Source organism: Coturnix japonica, chromosome 10 (assembly GCF_054131305.1).
Source record: "Coturnix japonica strain WE chromosome 10, WE-NBRP24, whole genome shotgun sequence".
NCBI lineage: Eukaryota > Metazoa > Chordata > Aves > Galliformes > Phasianidae > Coturnix > Coturnix japonica.
In genome coordinates, this window is record NC_140672.1 from 4,408,270 (window position 1) to 4,425,275 (window position 17,006).

Genomic DNA, 17,006 nt, shown 5'->3' on the forward strand with positions numbered 1-17,006 from the left:
CATTGCCAATGCCTTCTTCTCTATTCCTTTGGCTGCAGAATGTAAGCCACAGTTTGCCTTCACCTGGAGGGGCATTCAGTATACTTGGAACCGTTTGCCCCAGGGGTGGAAACACAGCCCAACCATTTGCCATGGGTTGGTCCAAACTGTACTGGAACAGGGTGGTGCTCCTGAACAACTGCAGTACATTGATGACATTGTTGTGTGGGGTGATACAGCAGAAGAGGTTTTCACAAAAGGAGAGCAGATCATCCAAATTCTTCTACAAGCCGGCTTTGCTATTAAGCAAAGCAAAGTAAAAGGACCTGCCCAGGAAATTCAGTTCTTAGGTATAAAGTGGCAGGATGGACGTCGTCACATCCCAACAGATGTGATCGACAAAATCACTGCCATGTCTCCACCAACTAGCAAGAAAGAGACACAATCTTTCCTGGGTGCAGTAGGCTTTTGGAGGATGCACATTCCAAACTACAGCCTCATTGTTCGAACAGATTAAACAAGAGATAGCCCGTGCTGTAGCCCTGGGGCCAGTACGGACTGGACAGGATGTAAAGAACATCCTCTACACTGCTGCTGGAGAGAAAGGCCCCACTTGGAGTTTGTGGCAAAGAGCCTCAGGAGAGACCCGAGGCCGACCCCTGGGATTCTGGAGTCGATCATATAAGGGGTCTGAAGAGTGCTACACTCCAACTGAGAAGGAGATCATAGCCGCGTATGAGGGGGTTCAGGCTGCTTCCGAAGTAGTTGTGACTGAAACACAGCTCCTTTTGGCACCTCGACTGCCAGTGCTGAACTGGATGTTCAAAGGACAGGTTCCCTCCACTCATCATGCTACCGATGTCACCTGGAGCAAGTGGATTACGCTGATTACACAGCGAGCACGAATGGGAAACCTCAATCGTCCAGGAATCCTAGAGGTAATCATGGACTGGCCTGAAGATAAAAGGTTTGGAACATCACCAGCAGAAGAGGTATCATGTGCTAAAGAGGCCCCATCATACAACGAATTACCAGAAAATGAAAAGAAATATGCCCTATTCACAGACGGATCATGTCGTATTGTAGGGAAGCATCGCAAATGGAAAGCTGCTGTGTGGAGCCCCACACGACAGGTTGCAGAGGCCACTGAAGGTAAGGGAGAATCAAGTCAGTTTGCAGAGGTAAAAGCTGTCCAGCTGGCACATTTAAAAATGATTGCAGTTTGGCAAGGAAGAATTGATCCCATAATTCAGCAACTGTATTTCTAAAACATGCTGCTAATTGCCCTGTTCAAACTCTAATGCAGAAAAAAACATTGCATTCCCACCACAGCCCCACAGGCCAGCACTGGCCCTGGGACATAAAAACACGTCTGGAGGGACGGGCACCAGCCCTGGGGTGGAAAACCACAACAAGAGAGGCTGACACCGGCCATGGGGCTTAAATCCACAGCCAGACAGGCCGGCACCAGCTTCAGGCCCTAAAGCCACAGCCACAGTCAGAGAGGCCAGCACCGTCCCCAGGGCACAAAGGATGTCAGCGGGTGCCATGTTTTGTGCACACAGGAGTTCAGTCCCACACCTTTAATTCAGACACGCTTCCGTGTCAGACAGCAGTTGGTCAGAGTGCCCCTCTGCTGCCATCTGTCGCATGGCAACCACGTGGAACAGAGATTTCAGAAACACACACATCTCTGTCCTGGACTTATCTGGATCAATCTGCCCATGCCAGGGGTAGGGGAGGAGGGGCAGTAGGGCCGTGGGGCCCCCGGCCCACGACAAATGGGAAGGGAAAAGGGAAAGGGGTAGGGAGATGGGAGACGGGCGCAAGGAAACAGAGAGCAGCAGCAACCATCTAAGGAGGAAAACTTATTTCACTAACTATGCTAAGGGAATGCAAGGTAACCCAGGCCCCACAGGCCGGACAACAGGCCTCTATCCTGACAAGGAGCCTCGGGATTGATGGGTTTTGGCTGGGCAGGGACCCCAGCCTGCAGGCTTTTGGCCCGCCAGTACCCCGCAGAGCAGACAGCTGGCTTTTAGCCTGGCAGGGCCCCCTAACCGCATGACCAGCTTCAGGTCTGGCAAGGTCCCCCCCAACTTTTTGGCTGGCTTTTGGCCTCACAGGCCCAGCAGGTCAGTCAGCCATTTTGTCGCCTGGCAGCGAGCCCCGGGCAGGTTGTATGTTGGCCTGGTAGGATTCCCCAGGCAGCGCCGCCGGCTCCGATTGGCTGAGGCTCCGCGCGCGGGAGCGGCCGCCATCTTGTGTCTCGGGGCCCCCCGGCTCTCCCTTCGTTCGGCTGAAGCCGCTGCCGCAGCCCGGGTCACCTCACATGGCAGCGCCGCTGCAGCCGCTGCGCGCCGGAGCTGTCCGGGCAGCACCGAGACGGAACCGCGGCACGACGGGAGCGGGGCTGAGGACGGCGGCGCCGGAGGTGTGCGGGAGAACGGGGCCGGGCCGGGGCCGGCGAGAGGAAGCTGAGGTGGGCTGTGGGTGTAGGGGGCAGTGGGGGAGGACTGGGGGGGATGGGGGAGTTGAGGGGGCTGTGGGGTAATGTGTGGCCGTGGGGGGGCTGTAGGGAGCGTCCAGGGTAATGTGGGGCTGTAGGGGGCAGTGGGATGGATCTAGGGGTGAATAGTGGGGGAGATGGGGTTGTAGTGGGCTGTGTGGGGATCCCAAGGGATATGAGGAAATGGGTGGATGTGAGGAGAATGTGGGGTCTGCTGGTGTCTGTAGGGGGATCTGGGGATGTGGGTAGCTGAGGTGGGAATATAGAGATGTGTGAGGGGGCTGTTGGGAAAGATGTGGGGCTCTAGGGAGCTTTTGGGAAGCTCTAGAAGGATATAGAGCTGTGTGGGTTTTATTTGAGGATATGGGGCTGTAGGGTGCTAGGGGGACTGCAGGGGTAGATGTAGGTGTATATGGGGCTATGGGGAACTTGCTAGTGGGCATAGAAAGCTATGGGGTTCTAGAAAGTTGTCTGGGACTTTTGATGAAGTATAGGGGTATATGGGAGAGCGGGGGCTCTGGGGAGAGTATAGATGACTGTGGAGGGGATCCAGGGCTGATGCTGGGCTGTGGGGGGCTACAGGGGATCTTGGGGCTATAGGGAGCTGGGGTGCTATATAGGGCTGTGGGGAAGCTCTATGGTTCTAAACGTGGGCGTAGGGTGCTCTGGGTAGGCTATAGGAGGATTATGGGGGATATGTGTCTCTAGGGGGCTGTGGGTGGGCAGTAGGAGGATTGTAGTGGGATACAGGGCTGTTGGGGTTGTATGGGGCTATAGAGTAGATTATAGGAGCATGTGGGGCTAGAAGGCTCTCCCTTGCTTTCCCCTTCCCTTTCTCCCTCCCTTTTCCCCTTCCATGGCAGGGTGGATGAAATGCTAGTCCTGAAATTTAAATCGGAATTAGAATTGTATTGTGCTAGAATATGACTGTTTTTTGGTCTTGGATCTGAACTGTGCTTTCTCCTGGGGCTTCAGGTCCAGGTGCTGTTTAATAATGAGTTTGGAGAAGGTTTCAGCATCCAGTCTCCTGCTCAGGAAGAAAGAAGGAGGTTTCTGGAGGACTTCCTGATGAATGGAGCTGAAGCTCCCCTTCCAAGAAGGCAGCAGGTGAGGCCGTGGTGCATCTCAGCCTTTCCTCAGTGCAAGGTAGCAGCTATTCAGGCTGTGCTTTGCACTGATTCTCCAGCAGCACTTGTACTTGTATCTGAGCAGCAGGGCCAGGAGGGAACGGAATACCAAGAAGAGCTGGGCCAAACAAGACGTGTCAGCTTCCTCGCTGAAGAAGGAGGAGCAGAGGAAGCCCAGCGTGAGGGTGGAGCTTGCAGCCAAGAGCCACCATCTTCCTCAAGGGCTGCACCCAAGGAGACCCGACACAGACCATCTGGCCTGCGACTTGGTGAAGCTTCTCCGGAAGAGGGTTCAGAAGATCAGGGAAGCGCGGGAACAAGCCAAGGAAATAGCAGCAGCACCATCTCGTGTCGAGCCCAGCCTGCCCGAGGAGCCCTCTGTTGTCAGATCTGCATCCAGTCTCCTGCTCAGGAGGAAAGAAGGAAGTTTCTGGAGGACTTCCTGATGAGTGGAGCTGCTGCCAAACCTCCCCTTCCAGCAAGGCAGCAGGTGAGGTCGTGGGGGTTATGGGGTAATATGGGGCTGTAGAGGGGTACAGGGTTATATGGGGTTATGCAGGGGAGGGGTGAATATAGGGTAGTATGGGGCTGTAGGTTGCAGTGGGATGGGTATAGGATATAACTTAGGTACATAGGTATAATATAGGTATAGTACTCACTCTGGGGGATATAGGGATGTAGTGGGCTGTGGGGGGATACCAAAGGATATGAGGAAATGGGTTGCTGTGAGAGGAATATGGGGCCTATCGGGGGCGGTAGGGGGATATGGTGTCTACGAATGGCTATTTTATGTTGTACAGGACATCAGAAAGACAATACTGTACAGGAAACAGGGAATAAGATGATGGATCATGTGGCAGAACAGGCAGTTGAAGAAGGCTTCAGCTCCAGACGGTAAGCTTAAGGTCTCTGAACCTGAGTCAAAACCTTTAAAATATTCTAGAGAGGACAGGAGTGCAATAATGATTTAGAAGGGAAGAGAGCAAGCTGACAGGTGGGTGCACGCCCATATGGACACATTGTTCTGCTGTTTAGTATTTTATGGAAATTGGTTGTAAGGGAAGGTAAGAGGATATATTGGGCAAACGGACCCTACAAAGCATGATCCCAGTACCAGGAACAGGGCACAGGTGGGCCTAATGGGAAAGGGAACCTTCCAGGGTAACAGTGGCAAACTGAGTTCTCAGAACTGCCAAGAAAACTCACCCCGTCTTTCCCTGCTGAGGTGCGTTTGGGAAGGAGCGCGAGGGGAAGGAGAGGGCTGTGCAGCCCCAAAGCTGTCTCCGCTGCCCTGGCTTGTGCCTCAGAACAGCAGGAGGGGGCTCCTGAGCTCTGTCCCCACTCAGGACCAACTCCAGCTCTTCCTCCAGCCAGCCTGTAACGTGTCCGCCCTTTCTTCCTCCTCCACTCGCAGAGGATCTGGATTCCCACCTTCAGCTCCTTTGACATCATCTCCAAGGAGATCAAGACGGAGGAAAGGACCGTGACCCTGTGCTGGCCCGTGTTTCACCTGGCCAGCAACCTCATAGCTGTGCACCACCTCAAGTCCTGCAGGGAGTCCCTGTCAGGTAGGAGGGGGGATTAAACCCTTGCTGGCTTTGTGGATGGGGCAAAGAGGGCCACCACATCCCTTCTCAGAAGCAGACTGTCTGAGGAGCCCGTCCAAAAACGGGGCCGTTCTAAGTGATGTCCCTTAGAAGCAGTTCTATGAAATTTGCTGTGGAACAGCAACCGTATCAGCACCGTCTGTGGTATTTTTTCAGCCCACAGGTAGGTGGAGCACCTGTAGTACAGCCAGGTATCCACAGCTGCTTCTGTGAGCCGGCAGAGGGTGCAGACGTGCATCCAAAGCACTGTATTGCTGCTTCCCAGCTGCCTGCAGAATGGGGAGAACATCGCTGTGGTCCAGAAGGACGTCGGAGTGCTTCTCATTGATGGTCTGACCTTTGAAATGAAGTTGTATTATGACTTCCTCGAGAAGCTGTCTTCTGCCTGAGCAGCATCCAGCCAAAGCCATGGCTGAAGTGGAACCCAAGGCCAAGCAGGAGACCTGGGCCGAGTCAGGGCACTGAAACCCACCCCGTGGTCTTCAGCATGCTCGAAGGCCAGCCTGCCCTCAGTGTCCAAAGGGAGTAAGTGAGCACTGCAGCCACCGAGCTCCCGGTCACCAGATGACAGACGTCTAGGAGCGAGAAGCTCAGGCCAGCACAAGAAGAGCCTCAGACGCCGGCGGGCTCAGCATCTCATGGTGAGGCCAGCCTGCCCGAGGGATGAGCGAGAACGGCCCCAGGGCGGGCTGTGCCTCTGGTCTGATATGCAGTGATACTGAAGGTGTACATGCCCACAGCCACCACGGGAGCGGTGCTGCAGCCCATCTTGGTGCTCAGCAGGAGAGGCCCTGCACGGGGACCACCTCGGGGCTGTCTGCGTGTGGGGCTGGGGATGGAGACGACACTTTCTATCTGCCACCTCCCTCCTGGGTGTTGTAGGTATTAGCAAGGATTCGGGATGTGACGTGGCAGTACCTCCCCTGTTGTGTCCTCTGCCCTGTGATGTATGTTGGGTGCATATTTCAGACGTGCTCTCAGGGGGTTGTAGATGAGGTCATGAAAGTATATAAGATGCTAACTACCCCCAATAAACACCATTTTGCCATCTATCCTTCTGAGTTATAGTGGCTTTGGTCCTGGTGGGGAACAGCGCTAGACTTTAGGGCAGGGGGTGGACTTTAGGGCATGGAAGCACATGGCAACACCCAGCCCAAGGCAGTCGGGCTGCTGGGAAGTGGCAGATGCAGAGTGTGACCTGATGTTCCTCTGCCCTCCAGAGGCAGTTGCCATCTGGGATGTAGTGGCCACCTATGTACGAGAGCAGCTGCTGGTGCACAAGGTGTGTTGGCTGTCGGGTTCCTCTCCCTGTCCAGCTCAGCCTACAGTTCCTCTGAGTCTTCCCCTGCACGCACAAGAGGAGACTCACCCCACATTTCCCTGCTGTGCATCCCATGGGCTTCCTGCAAATGCAGGAATGCATGTGGTAGGCAGGGTTGCAGCTCAGGGCTGAGCCCAGCCTCAGGAAGCCTATGGGTTCCATCAGGCTGCTTCTGCCCTGACTGCTGTGCTGCATTTGGGAGGTCAAGGGGAGGGAGGAGGCTGCACGGCTCCTTCCCAAAGCCTCTCCGCTGCCCTGCCTTGTGCCTCTGAAGAGCAGGTGGGGGCTGCTGAGCTCTGTCTCTGCACAGGACCAACTCCAGCTCTTCCTGCAGCCAGCCCGTAACCCTGCCGCCCGTGCTTTCTCTTCCACCCGCAGGGTGTCTGGACTCCCACCTTGGGCTCGTTTGACACAGTCTCCAAAGACATCAGGTCTGATGATGGGACCATGACTCTGTGCTGGCCCGTGTTTCAGCTGGCCAGGAACCACAGAGCTATGCACCACCTCCAGTCCGACAAGGAATCCCTGCTAAGTAGGAGGGAGATTAAACCCTTGCTGGCTTCAATGGACCGACTACTATCTGCTGACCCAGAGTGCTATTGTAGAGGCAACAGGACTGTTGTGAGACACACAAGACCTTCAGGCCAGCACAAATGCGAGGACTTGAGAGCACTGTGTCAGTGTAACGAGAGCAGGAATGAAAAGAGCACCTTGTGCTGCTGTCCGTGGCTGTACCTCCCCCAGATCCAGATAAGGCAGGAAGAGAGAAGAGCTACAGAAAAGTCGTCTTTGAAAGCATTTTATTTATCTCTTAACCTATTCAGGGAATCTGGTTCCATGTTTACAAGACCTCTTGGAGTGAGAATATAGAAATTAGGTTGGAAAGAAGTGTAATAATTTTTTTTTGTATGTTCGATAACATTTTTTTTGCAGATTGCTATACCACACACAAACAATCGAAGATGCATAAAATGTAAAAAACCATCGCTGGGAATCCAGTGAGGAAGATGTGCACTTTATGGAAGCTGGAATAGTGCGTATTGCAACACATTCCTGAGAGCGTGCTTGATCTCCCTGTTCCTCATGCTGTAGATAATAGGGTTCAGTGTTGGAGGAACCACTGTGTACAGAAGTGCCACTGTCTGATCCAGGAGTGGGGAGGAAATGGAGAAGGGCTTCAGTAGGCAAAAATCTGCTCTAACACAGCTGACTTTGGTAATGGCCTCACAGGGACCAGTTACAGCTCTTAACATTTCTGGACAGCATTTTGACTGCACCTCCATTATTTGCTTACATCAGTCTTCTCTCAGTCCCCGTAGTTAATGTACACCACATACGCTGTGGGGCTCATTACAGTACAGAAAGACCTAACGAGCCATTTCCCACATCTTCAAGGCCTGAACTGCTCCTTAGGGAGGTCTCAGTGTTGCAGATGGTTTCAAGGATTGCTGCCCAAAAAAGGAGATGTCCTATTTAAGGGTATTTTGTCTCACAGCAGACACAGAGATGTCACTGAGTGCAGCACAACCCGTGTGACACAGATGGCAGCTCCGTCAGGGAGAGGGAGGTACAGCCAGCATGGGGATAGCATTGGGGATCCAAGAGGGAAACATAGTCAGTGAGAACTGATAAATGGAGAGTGTCTGCAACAGGCAAAGATGGGAATGAATGGCGATGGAGCAGAAAGAAGGCTGTGCAAGAGGAGGGATGCAGGGGGCAGTTGCTTGTGGCCAGATGTGTGGTCAGTGCTGGTCCGGCTGGTTGTGTGGGAGGCATGGGAGGGAGCTGAGTCCTCTCCAGGAGCCAGGACTACAACCTCAGGATAAGATGCCTGAATGGATTCAACTGAATCCTGTCCCTATGGAAGTGTAAAGGAGTGTCATACAGAGCAAGGATCCCTGCATCCCAGGGCAGTGTGCCGGGGCAGGGACTCAGCCGCCAGCCAGGCTCAGCACTCAGCCTGCCTGGGGAGCTGAACAGGTATCTGTAGGGAGATGTGGGTGGAGAAGGAGACCCCCAGCAGCACAGGGGCCTTTTGCTGCTCGGGGTGCTGCATGAGGCTGGAAGCTCACGGCTGCACTGCATGCTCGGGGCATTGCATAGGCAACTATTCTATAAGGAGGACCAAACATGGGACTTTATGCTCCATGCTCAACTGGTTGGTCCTGACTGCCATCTTGTATCTTCCCACTGGACTGTATTAGGTTTCCATACCTGCATTCAGATTTTGGTCAAGTTCTCCTGATCCTGATGTCCATTTTGCTCTGTTGTCTGTAGGCTGTGTGCTGGAGCTGTACATGGCTGTGGATGGGCATTCTCTAACAAAGTGTTGTTGGTGTTGTTTTATGCAGAGAAAATGCTCCAAAGAAATATCCTGAAGAATCACACTGCTGGACCTGGATTTCTTCTTGGATTTTCTGATCCCCCTGGGCTGCCAGGATTGTGCTTCACCATCTTCCTGCTCGTTTATGTCACAGTTATCATTGGGAACAGCCTGATTGTGCTGGTTACAGCGCTGGACTTGAGTCTCCACAGCCCCATGTATTTCTTTCTGAGAAATTTGTCCTTCTTGGAGATCTGCTACACATCAGCCACTCTTCCCAAAATGCTGGTGTGTTTCCTGACGGGAGATGTCTGGATCTCCTTCTTTGGCTGTGCTGCCCAGCTGTACTTCCTGTTTTTGCTAGGAAGCACTGAGTGCCTCCTGCTGGCTGTCATGGCCTACGACCGCTACGTGGCCATATGTGACCCCCTGCGCTACAGCCTGGTGATGAATGGTGGGTTCTGTGTCAGACTGGTGGTCGGCTCATGGATGGTTGCCATACCAATACAAATGGGCCAGACCTACCAAGTGTTCACCTTGCCCTTCTGTGCATCCCATCACCTCCATCATTTTTTCTGCGATGTTCCCCCTCTGTTGGAGCTGGCCTGTGCAGATACCTTCTGGAGCCGTGTGACCCTGAACGCTATCATCCTGCTATTTGTTGTCCTTCCCTTTTTCATGATCATTGTTTCCTACGTTAGAATTATCAGGACGGTACTGAAGATGCACTCTGCTCCGAGCAGACACAAAGCCTTTTCCACCTGCTCCTCACACCTCATAGTGCTGACTCTCTTTTACGGCTCAGCCATGGTCGTGTACTTCAAACACAGCTCAAGGGACTCTGCAGGCACTGACAAATACCTTGCCCTGTTTTACACGATTCTGACCCCCATGTTTAACCCTGTCATCTATGGCATGAGGAATAGGGAAGTGAGGATCGCCCTGAGAAAACTACTGTGGGGAAAGTGATAATGCAGAGTGGGTGAAATACGCCTCAATAGTTGCAATGAGCACTTGGCTGCTTGTGTGTTGGCATCCAGTTTTGGCTCAGACACCTCCAGATGAGGCACCACCAGATCTGCTGCACTATCCCACGAGCCACCACATCTTCCAGAAGGAATCAAATTTTATATAGTATAAGAGAAGGATGCATGGGGATTCTCTGTCACATCATCACAGGGCAGGAAATGAGGAATCCATTCTCCCTGGCTTTTTCAAGTCTCTACATTCAGTTTTTTCTTAGTTATCATATTATGCTGCATATTATCCTTCCTATGATTGCTCTTCCTATGATTCCTCATTAGTGGTATTCCAGTCAGAATTCTGTAGGTTAAAGGAGTTCTCACAGAACCACAGCTGGATCCAGCACACAACAATCCAACACTACACTCCATCTTACCTGCCCTGAATGACGGCTATGACACATGGATGCCAAAGGCATGGAGTCAATGAACACCACTGCCAATTTAGAGGAATGGCCTGTAGTCTGTGGGAATGATATCTGTGTGTGTATATAAAAAAATGCAACAGGAAAGATGATGACAGTTATTTGGAATGTATGGGTAAGCATTGAATCTGTAAGCAACATGGAATGAGGGGTGGGGACCATCCTGGGCTCAGCTGGGATGCTTTGACTTCAGGAGAAAAGCAGTGCTGGAACACCTTGATGTTTTTGATGCTGCTGAGCAGTGCCACTTCAGTTCCTCAGCTTCATGTGTTGTTCTTCCAGCCACGGAGGCTGAAGGATTTGGGAGGCTATGGCACCAGGATCTGAGCTCAACAACCCAAAGGGGTATTTCATTCTGTATGACATCATGTGGAAAAAAAACTTCTTTTGTATATATGTCAATATGCAAATATTATTATCAGAATAACATCAGAATTTTATTATCTTATTCTCCCCCCCCCCTCCCCCCCACCCACCCCCCCACACACACCCCTGAATTATTTTTTCTACCTCAGTAAAATTGTTTGTACCTCAACCCACAAATTCTACTTTGTTGTGGTCTTTCTAGTCCCTCCTTCATCCCTCTGGGAGGGGGAGAGAAAGTGAAGAGAAAGTGAAGGGAATGGGAAAAGGGAAGGGGAAGGGGAAGGGGAAGGGGAAGGGGAAGGGGAAGGGGAAGGGAAGGGAAGGGAAGGGAAGGGAAGGGAAGGGAAGGGAAGGGAAGGGAAGGGAAGGGAAGGGAAGGGAAGGATGAAGGGAAGGGAAGGGAAGGGAAGGGAAGGGAAGGGAAGGGAAGGGAAGGGAAGGGAAGGGAAGGGAAGGATGAAGGGAAGGGAAGGGAAGGGAAGGGAAGGGAAGGGAAGGGAAGGGAAGGGAAGGGAAGGGAAGGGAAGGGAAGGGAAGGGAAGGGAAGGGAAGGGAAGGGAAGGGAAGGGAAGGGAAGGATGAAGGGAAGGGAAGGGAAGGGAAGGGAAGGGAAGGGAAGGGAAGGGAAGGGAAGGGAAGGGAAGGGAAGGAAGGGAAGGGAAGGGAAGGGAAGGGAAGGGAAGGGAAGGGAAGGGAAGGGAAGGGAAGGGAAGGGAAGGGAAGGGAAGGGAAGGGAAGGGAAGGGAAGGGAAGGGAAGGGAAGGGAAGGGAAGGGGAGGGAAGGTTTTTGGCATTTGTTGGTGCTCCATCCAGTTAGCTCTCTCAGTTTACTGTGGCATCAAAATAGAGCTCCTTCATAGTGTTCAACATACACCTCATATACTCACAAACAATAAATTCCTCTAATCAGCTAATTGCCCATAAATTCTCCCAAACAACAGTGATAGAGGATGAAAGGTTTCTCAACTGTGAAAAGATTAACGGTACATACAAAAGAACCTTCTGTTTATCCCTTGAGTTTGTCTTGCATTGCAGACTCCCAAGGCTTCACAGTGATAAGTTCTGTCAAGGAGTCTGTTCAGCTCTCTTCAGCTCACTCCCAGTTACATCTTTGCACAACTCCAGAACTTTCAGTCCACATTTAAGACATTTAAAATGAAGCTGAGATGATCTGCTGTTCTCAGCTGTACTTCAGACAACTGCAGCTGCTTGCAGCAGGAGATATGTAAATGGATGGTGGTTTTTTTTGTTGGGAACACCCAAAAGGCAGATGTTCACTTCTGCTGAGCTATGTCAGTGGAGGACTCCTTCCACATAAGTGATTTCTGCTTCATCTGTGCTTAGTTTGTAAAGCAAATCTTAAAATGAACCCTGGTCAGTTTTGCCATTTAGAAGCAATGTAAGCAAACATGTAATGGCACTGTGCACTATACTTATTTCTAATTACACTGGGGACAATGGATCCAAAGAGACTTTAGCAAATCCTTTCCTCTCCAGTTCTGATTTGTCTCTATTCACCCTTCCAAAGGACCTGAAGTTTTGAGTAGGAAGTCTGAAATTTTCTTATTTATCTGACTTGGTCTGGAAAAACATGCTGTCATTTGTGGTGAAAATCCATCAGTAGAATCCATTTGGATGTGGTGCTTGGCGACATGGTTTAGAAGAGGGTTGTTTGAGTTAAGGTAGTACAGTTGGTTTACAGCCGGACTTGAGGATCTTGAAGATCTTTTCCAACCTGAGCAATTCTGTGATTCTATGAGGTGACTGGGATTGTGGATGAAGGAAAGACTGTGACTCGTTTGCCTTGACTTGTTCAACCTGGAGAAAAGATGGCTGCAGGGTGACCACCCTGCAGCCTTCCTGTCCCTAAAGTGAGCCTAAAAACATGAGGGGACTCAACTCTTTGAAAGGGTAGATAGCAGCAGCACAAGGTGAAATGGTTTGAAGTTGAAGGAGGGAAGACTGAGGTTGCATGTCAGGGGGAAGTTCTTTTCTCTGAGAGTGGTGAGGTGCTGGAACAGCTGCCCAGAGAGGCTGTGGATGCCCCATCCATACCTGGAGGTGTTCAAGGCCAGGTTGGATGGGGCCCTGGGCAGACAGGTTAGTGTTAAATGTGGATTCTTGGTCCTGATTGCCACAGGGGGGTTGGAGCTTCATGATCCTTGTGATCTCTTCCAACCCAGGCCATTCTGTGATTCCATGATTTCATGATTGGTGCAACACCTTCCACAGCTGCCTTACCAACAAACTGGCTGGCTATTTATAATAATAATAGTAATAATAATAATAACAACAACAACAACACTAATAATAATAATAATAATAATAATAATAATAATAATAATAATAATAATAATAATAATAATAATGCAGTGATAAAGTGCATGGAATATTGCCTGGACCAATTTCAAGAAGCAATTATCAGAGATGTGAGGGTAAGCAGGTGAGAACAAAGTAGTGGTGTCCATCAGGGATCAACAATAAGGCCAGTGCTGCTTAATTCACTAAGGAGTGAATGCTGGAATGCAGTGTGTGCTCACAGGGAGCTTGTGGGGGACACCCAGCTCAGGAGAGTGGTCAATATGTGGGAGGGGAAGGCTCACATGCTAAATCCTACAGTTACTTAATTAGCTATTTCCCATGAGATTGGTCATAAACTTGAACAGATTGTTCACAGCCTGTGCGATATAAACACCCCATATCACAGCTGTACTTGGTTCTGTACTGCATGCAGTGTTATATGAGAACTGAGAGCACTGTGAGCTGTTGGGTGCAGCACCATCTGGGGTGTTACTGGAGGGCTTTGTGGGCAGAAGTATCTGGAGTTCATTCCATGTAGATGCTGCCCAAGGAAGTGACACTGTTAAGAAAACCACACTTTCTGAAGACATATTTCCAAACAAATGGGATTACTGGGGTGATTAGAGGCAGACAAAGTAGCAGACTGCAGGGCAAGCACAGGGGACATTGTAACTATGCTTTGTTGTTCCTCAAAGTGAAAATGAAAGAAGTGTTGGAGGAATATCAGCATTGTCCTGTAAAGTAGTGTTTGCATTGCCTCCCATTTTCACTAAACAGCTGTCTGCTGCTTGCAGATTCAAGAGGACTTTGGGGGACCATTGGGATTAATTTGGGGTCACATTAGGGCCATATTGAGGTAACTTTAGGGACACTTCAGGGTCATTTGGGGGTGACCGTTAGGGTCAATTGGGGGTGCCTGCCTCATCGGGGTGGGTGTTTACTCATGGGAGGGGGCAGGGCTTTGGGAAGAGGTGTGGGGCCTTGTAGAGACAGGCGTGGTTTTGAGGGATGGGTGTAGCCTTGTGGGAGAGGGTGGGGCCTAACAGAATTGGGGTGGCTTGATTGGGTGAGGCCTAGTGGGAAAGCAGTGGCTGAGTCATGAAGGAGCCCAACAAGAAGGCAGCTCCAATAGTGGGTGTCCAACTGGAAACTGAAGTCTTGAACCAATGAATCAGGGCCAGCACTCCATGAAGGGCTCTATAAACCCTCAACATCCTCCAGATAACTACTAATAAGTTTAATAGATCCTTAATGATAATTTCATGGCACACAGCCGACTCCTTTGTATGGGTTGGTTCTTCCCTGAATCACTCTGTATGGGTTTCAGTATCACCACAGGGCTTTATTTTATAGAAGACTTCCTGAAGGATAACGACTGCGACCTTCATTTGTTTACTCCAAAATACTTTGTCAAAAGTCCACACCACAGCAAGTATTTGTGCACAAACCTGCCCATGGAGCTTCTGATCTCCTTGTTGCACAGCGTGTAGATCATGGGATTCATTAAAGGGAAGATGACTGTATGGAAAAGAGCAATGACTTTTTCCATTGGAACGGCCCGGAAGGGGAGGACGTAGATATAAATTGCTGGGCCAAAGGTGACCAAAACCACAATCATGTGGGAAATGCAGGTGGAGGTGATTTTGTTCTTGGCCTCAGAGGAGAATGCCCGGAGCTTCAACACTAGGGCTGTGTAGGAGATGAGGAGGAGCACAAAGCACACCATGATGATACAGCCATTGTTGAGGAACATCAGCAGTTCCACTGTGTCAGTGTTGGCACAGGCCAACTTTGCCAGCTGTCGGATGTCACAGAAGAAGTTGTCCAGGATGTTGGGGCCGCAGAACGGGAGAGTGATAGTGAGAGCAAATAGAACGATGCCGTGAATGAGGCCGCTGCCCCACGAAGCTCCAAGCAGGGTGCAGCAAACAGTCTTGTTCATGAGCATGGTGTAGCAAAGGGGTTTGAAAATGGCAACGTAGCGATCGTAGGCCATGGCCAAGAGCAAGAAGGCTTCCACTGCTCCCAGGAAGTGAAGAAACGAGAGCTGAGCCATGCAGCTGTTGTAGGAGATGGTCTTTGGGTTTGAGAATAAGTCAGACAGCATTTTGGGTAGGGTGACAGAGCAGTAGCAGATATCCAGGAATGCCAGATTGGCCAGGAAAAAGTGCATGGGTGATCCCAGTTGGGAATCGCCCCAAACTGTGAGAATGATGAGGACGTTGCTTGGGAGAACTGCCATGTAGAACAGCAGGAAGAAGGAGAAGAGAACCGACTGCACTCCGTGGCTGTGGGACAATCCCAGCAGAACAAACTCTCTGACTGTTGTTGAGTTCTCGTGCTCCATTTGGACTCTTGCGAGCACTGACAAACAGTAATAAATAAACCAGTGCAATATATTGCAATATTACAGCAACATGGGCTGTACTTACACTATGCACATCCTACAAGCATTGCTTGGGGTGATGGAACTCCTTATGGGGAAATACTTGAAAGCTGGGAGTAGAGATTCCCACTGAGGTGGGCTCTGTACTGCAATTGGGAGCTGAATGTCAGCCCATGATGGGATGGTCCATGTTTTCTCTCTCTGGGAACTGGCTCCAGAATTGATTCTAGGTTGTAGGCCATCAGTGCAGTCTCCTGTAGTGCTGCTCTTTGTGGTTTGAGCTAATTTCTTACATCACCAACAGCTGCACAGAGGTCAATGCCATTCCTTTTCTCCCAAGCCTTACAAATCCACTCAGCTTTTGTGATGGGAGCACTGAGACTTACAGCAATTCCATCTCCATGTGTAGAATCAGCCAACAGATGCACAACATTGTAGCTGAAGCCCTTTCAGATAACTTTACCAAATGCATCTCTCTTCCTGAATGCTGTACAGCACAGCACTGAGTTCAACATCCATGCAGTGGACAACACGAGGAAGGTGAAGGCTCTAACTTTCTGTGCACAATGCAGGGCACATGGAGGTCTGATGACACAGCTGTCTGCTTTGCTGAGGTTGGCAGAGATGGAATCTGAGAGGTCTGATACAACCAAGACAGTGTCACATTCCAGGCAATGACAACCACCATTTTGTCCCCAGATTGTCCTGAAATGGCCCCAGATTGTCCCTAAGTTGATTCAGAATGTCCTCTAATGTCTCCAAAACGATCAATGTTGACCCCAAATTGCCCAAAATTACTCCAAAATTGCCCCCAAATGTCCTCAAATGTCCACAAATTGTCCTGATTTACCACCAAAATGTCCCCAAATTGACAAAACTTTCCCCCAGTTGTCTCCATATTGACCCAAAATTTCCTCTAATGTCCCCAAATTGTCATAAATAAATCCAAATTGACTCAAGATGTCCTTTAATATACCAAAATTGGCCCATTACACCTAATTGTTCCCAAACGGACACAACTTGTCCCCAAATTGACCCAAATTGACCAAAAACGTCCTCTGATGTCCCAAATTGTTCACAAATTGACCCCAAATTGCCCAAAATTACCCCAAAATTGATCCCAAATTACCCAAAAACTGTATCCAAGTTGAACCCAAATGTCTCCAAATTCTCCAAAATTGCCCCCCAAATGTCCCCAAATGAACCCAAATTGACCTCCAGGCCTAAAATCACATCCACTCATTAGAAAAGGAAACCAATTATGGAGCACTCCCATCTGTTGTGAGTCAGTGGGGTGCACTCATCTGACAGCTGCAAAGCAGTTCGCAATGGAACACCGGAACACCATTGTAGCCCATAGTGTCACTGCAGCCATCCCAAGGAATGGTGAATTCCATCCTGGGTTTTCCCTGGAATGCATTAATTTGAGTATTTTCTACACTAATCTATTCTCCCCATCTTTCAGTGCAGCTGAGGGTGCTGGTATAGCATTCAGACTTTCACTTTTCCCCACAGAAATCCTGTAACACATCCCAGTTCCTCAGTGAGGCCATCAGAACATTGGAGATGTGAAGAAAAAACAATTATCTAAATATCTCTACCCAGTTAATCCATCAGTAATCAGCCATATGCCCAGCTGA

At 50.2% G+C, this 17,006-nt stretch overlaps 3 protein-coding genes across 3 annotated transcripts; 2 read left to right on the forward strand and 1 right to left on the reverse strand.

The window, feature by feature from the left end:
- The first annotated feature begins 1,861 nt into the window (after positions 1–1,861).
- On the forward strand, positions 1,862–6,274 carry LOC146759161 (uncharacterized). Its single transcript, XM_085509912.1, has 7 exons — positions 1,862–1,990; positions 2,106–2,114; positions 2,177–2,461; positions 3,464–3,595; positions 3,701–4,105; positions 4,416–4,509; positions 5,030–6,274. Exons 1-6 carry the CDS (start codon positions 1,862–1,864, stop codon positions 4,458–4,460), a joined length of 1,005 nt encoding a protein of 334 aa, XP_085366038.1. The 3' UTR covers positions 4,461–4,509; positions 5,030–6,274.
- Positions 6,275–6,910: 636 nt separating this feature from the next.
- Positions 6,911–10,730, forward strand: LOC146759162 (olfactory receptor 10AG1-like). Its single transcript, XM_085510261.1, has one exon. The coding sequence runs from the start codon at positions 8,900–8,902 to the stop codon at positions 9,833–9,835; it is 936 nt and encodes a 311-aa protein (XP_085366387.1). The 5' UTR covers positions 6,911–8,899; the 3' UTR covers positions 9,836–10,730.
- Positions 10,731–14,364: 3,634 nt separating this feature from the next.
- On the reverse strand, positions 14,365–15,327 carry LOC146759163 (olfactory receptor 4M1-like). The gene has a single exon (XM_085509913.1). The coding sequence runs from the start codon at positions 15,325–15,327 to the stop codon at positions 14,365–14,367; it is 963 nt and encodes a 320-aa protein (XP_085366039.1).
- Between the last annotated feature and the right edge of the window lie 1,679 nt (positions 15,328–17,006).

Bases quoted from the DNA above. Each gene is read 5' to 3' on its own strand.
- LOC146759162 (XM_085510261.1), top strand. From the start codon at position 8,900: ATGCTCCAAAGAAATATCCTGAAGAATCACACTGCTGGACCTGGATTT.
- LOC146759163 (XM_085509913.1), bottom strand. From the start codon at position 15,327: ATGGAGCACGAGAACTCAACAACAGTCAGAGAGTTTGTTCTGCTGGGA.
- LOC146759161 (XM_085509912.1), top strand. From the start codon at position 1,862: ATGCTAAGGGAATGCAAGGTAACCCAGGCCCCACAGGCCGGACAACAG. The intron at 3,596-3,700 runs GTGAGGCCGTGG...GTATCTGAGCAG, and splicing joins CCCTTCCAAGAAGGCAGCAG to CAGGGCCAGGAGGGAACGGA. The intron at 4,106-4,415 runs GTGAGGTCGTGG...TATGTTGTACAG, and splicing joins CCCTTCCAGCAAGGCAGCAG to GACATCAGAAAGACAATACT.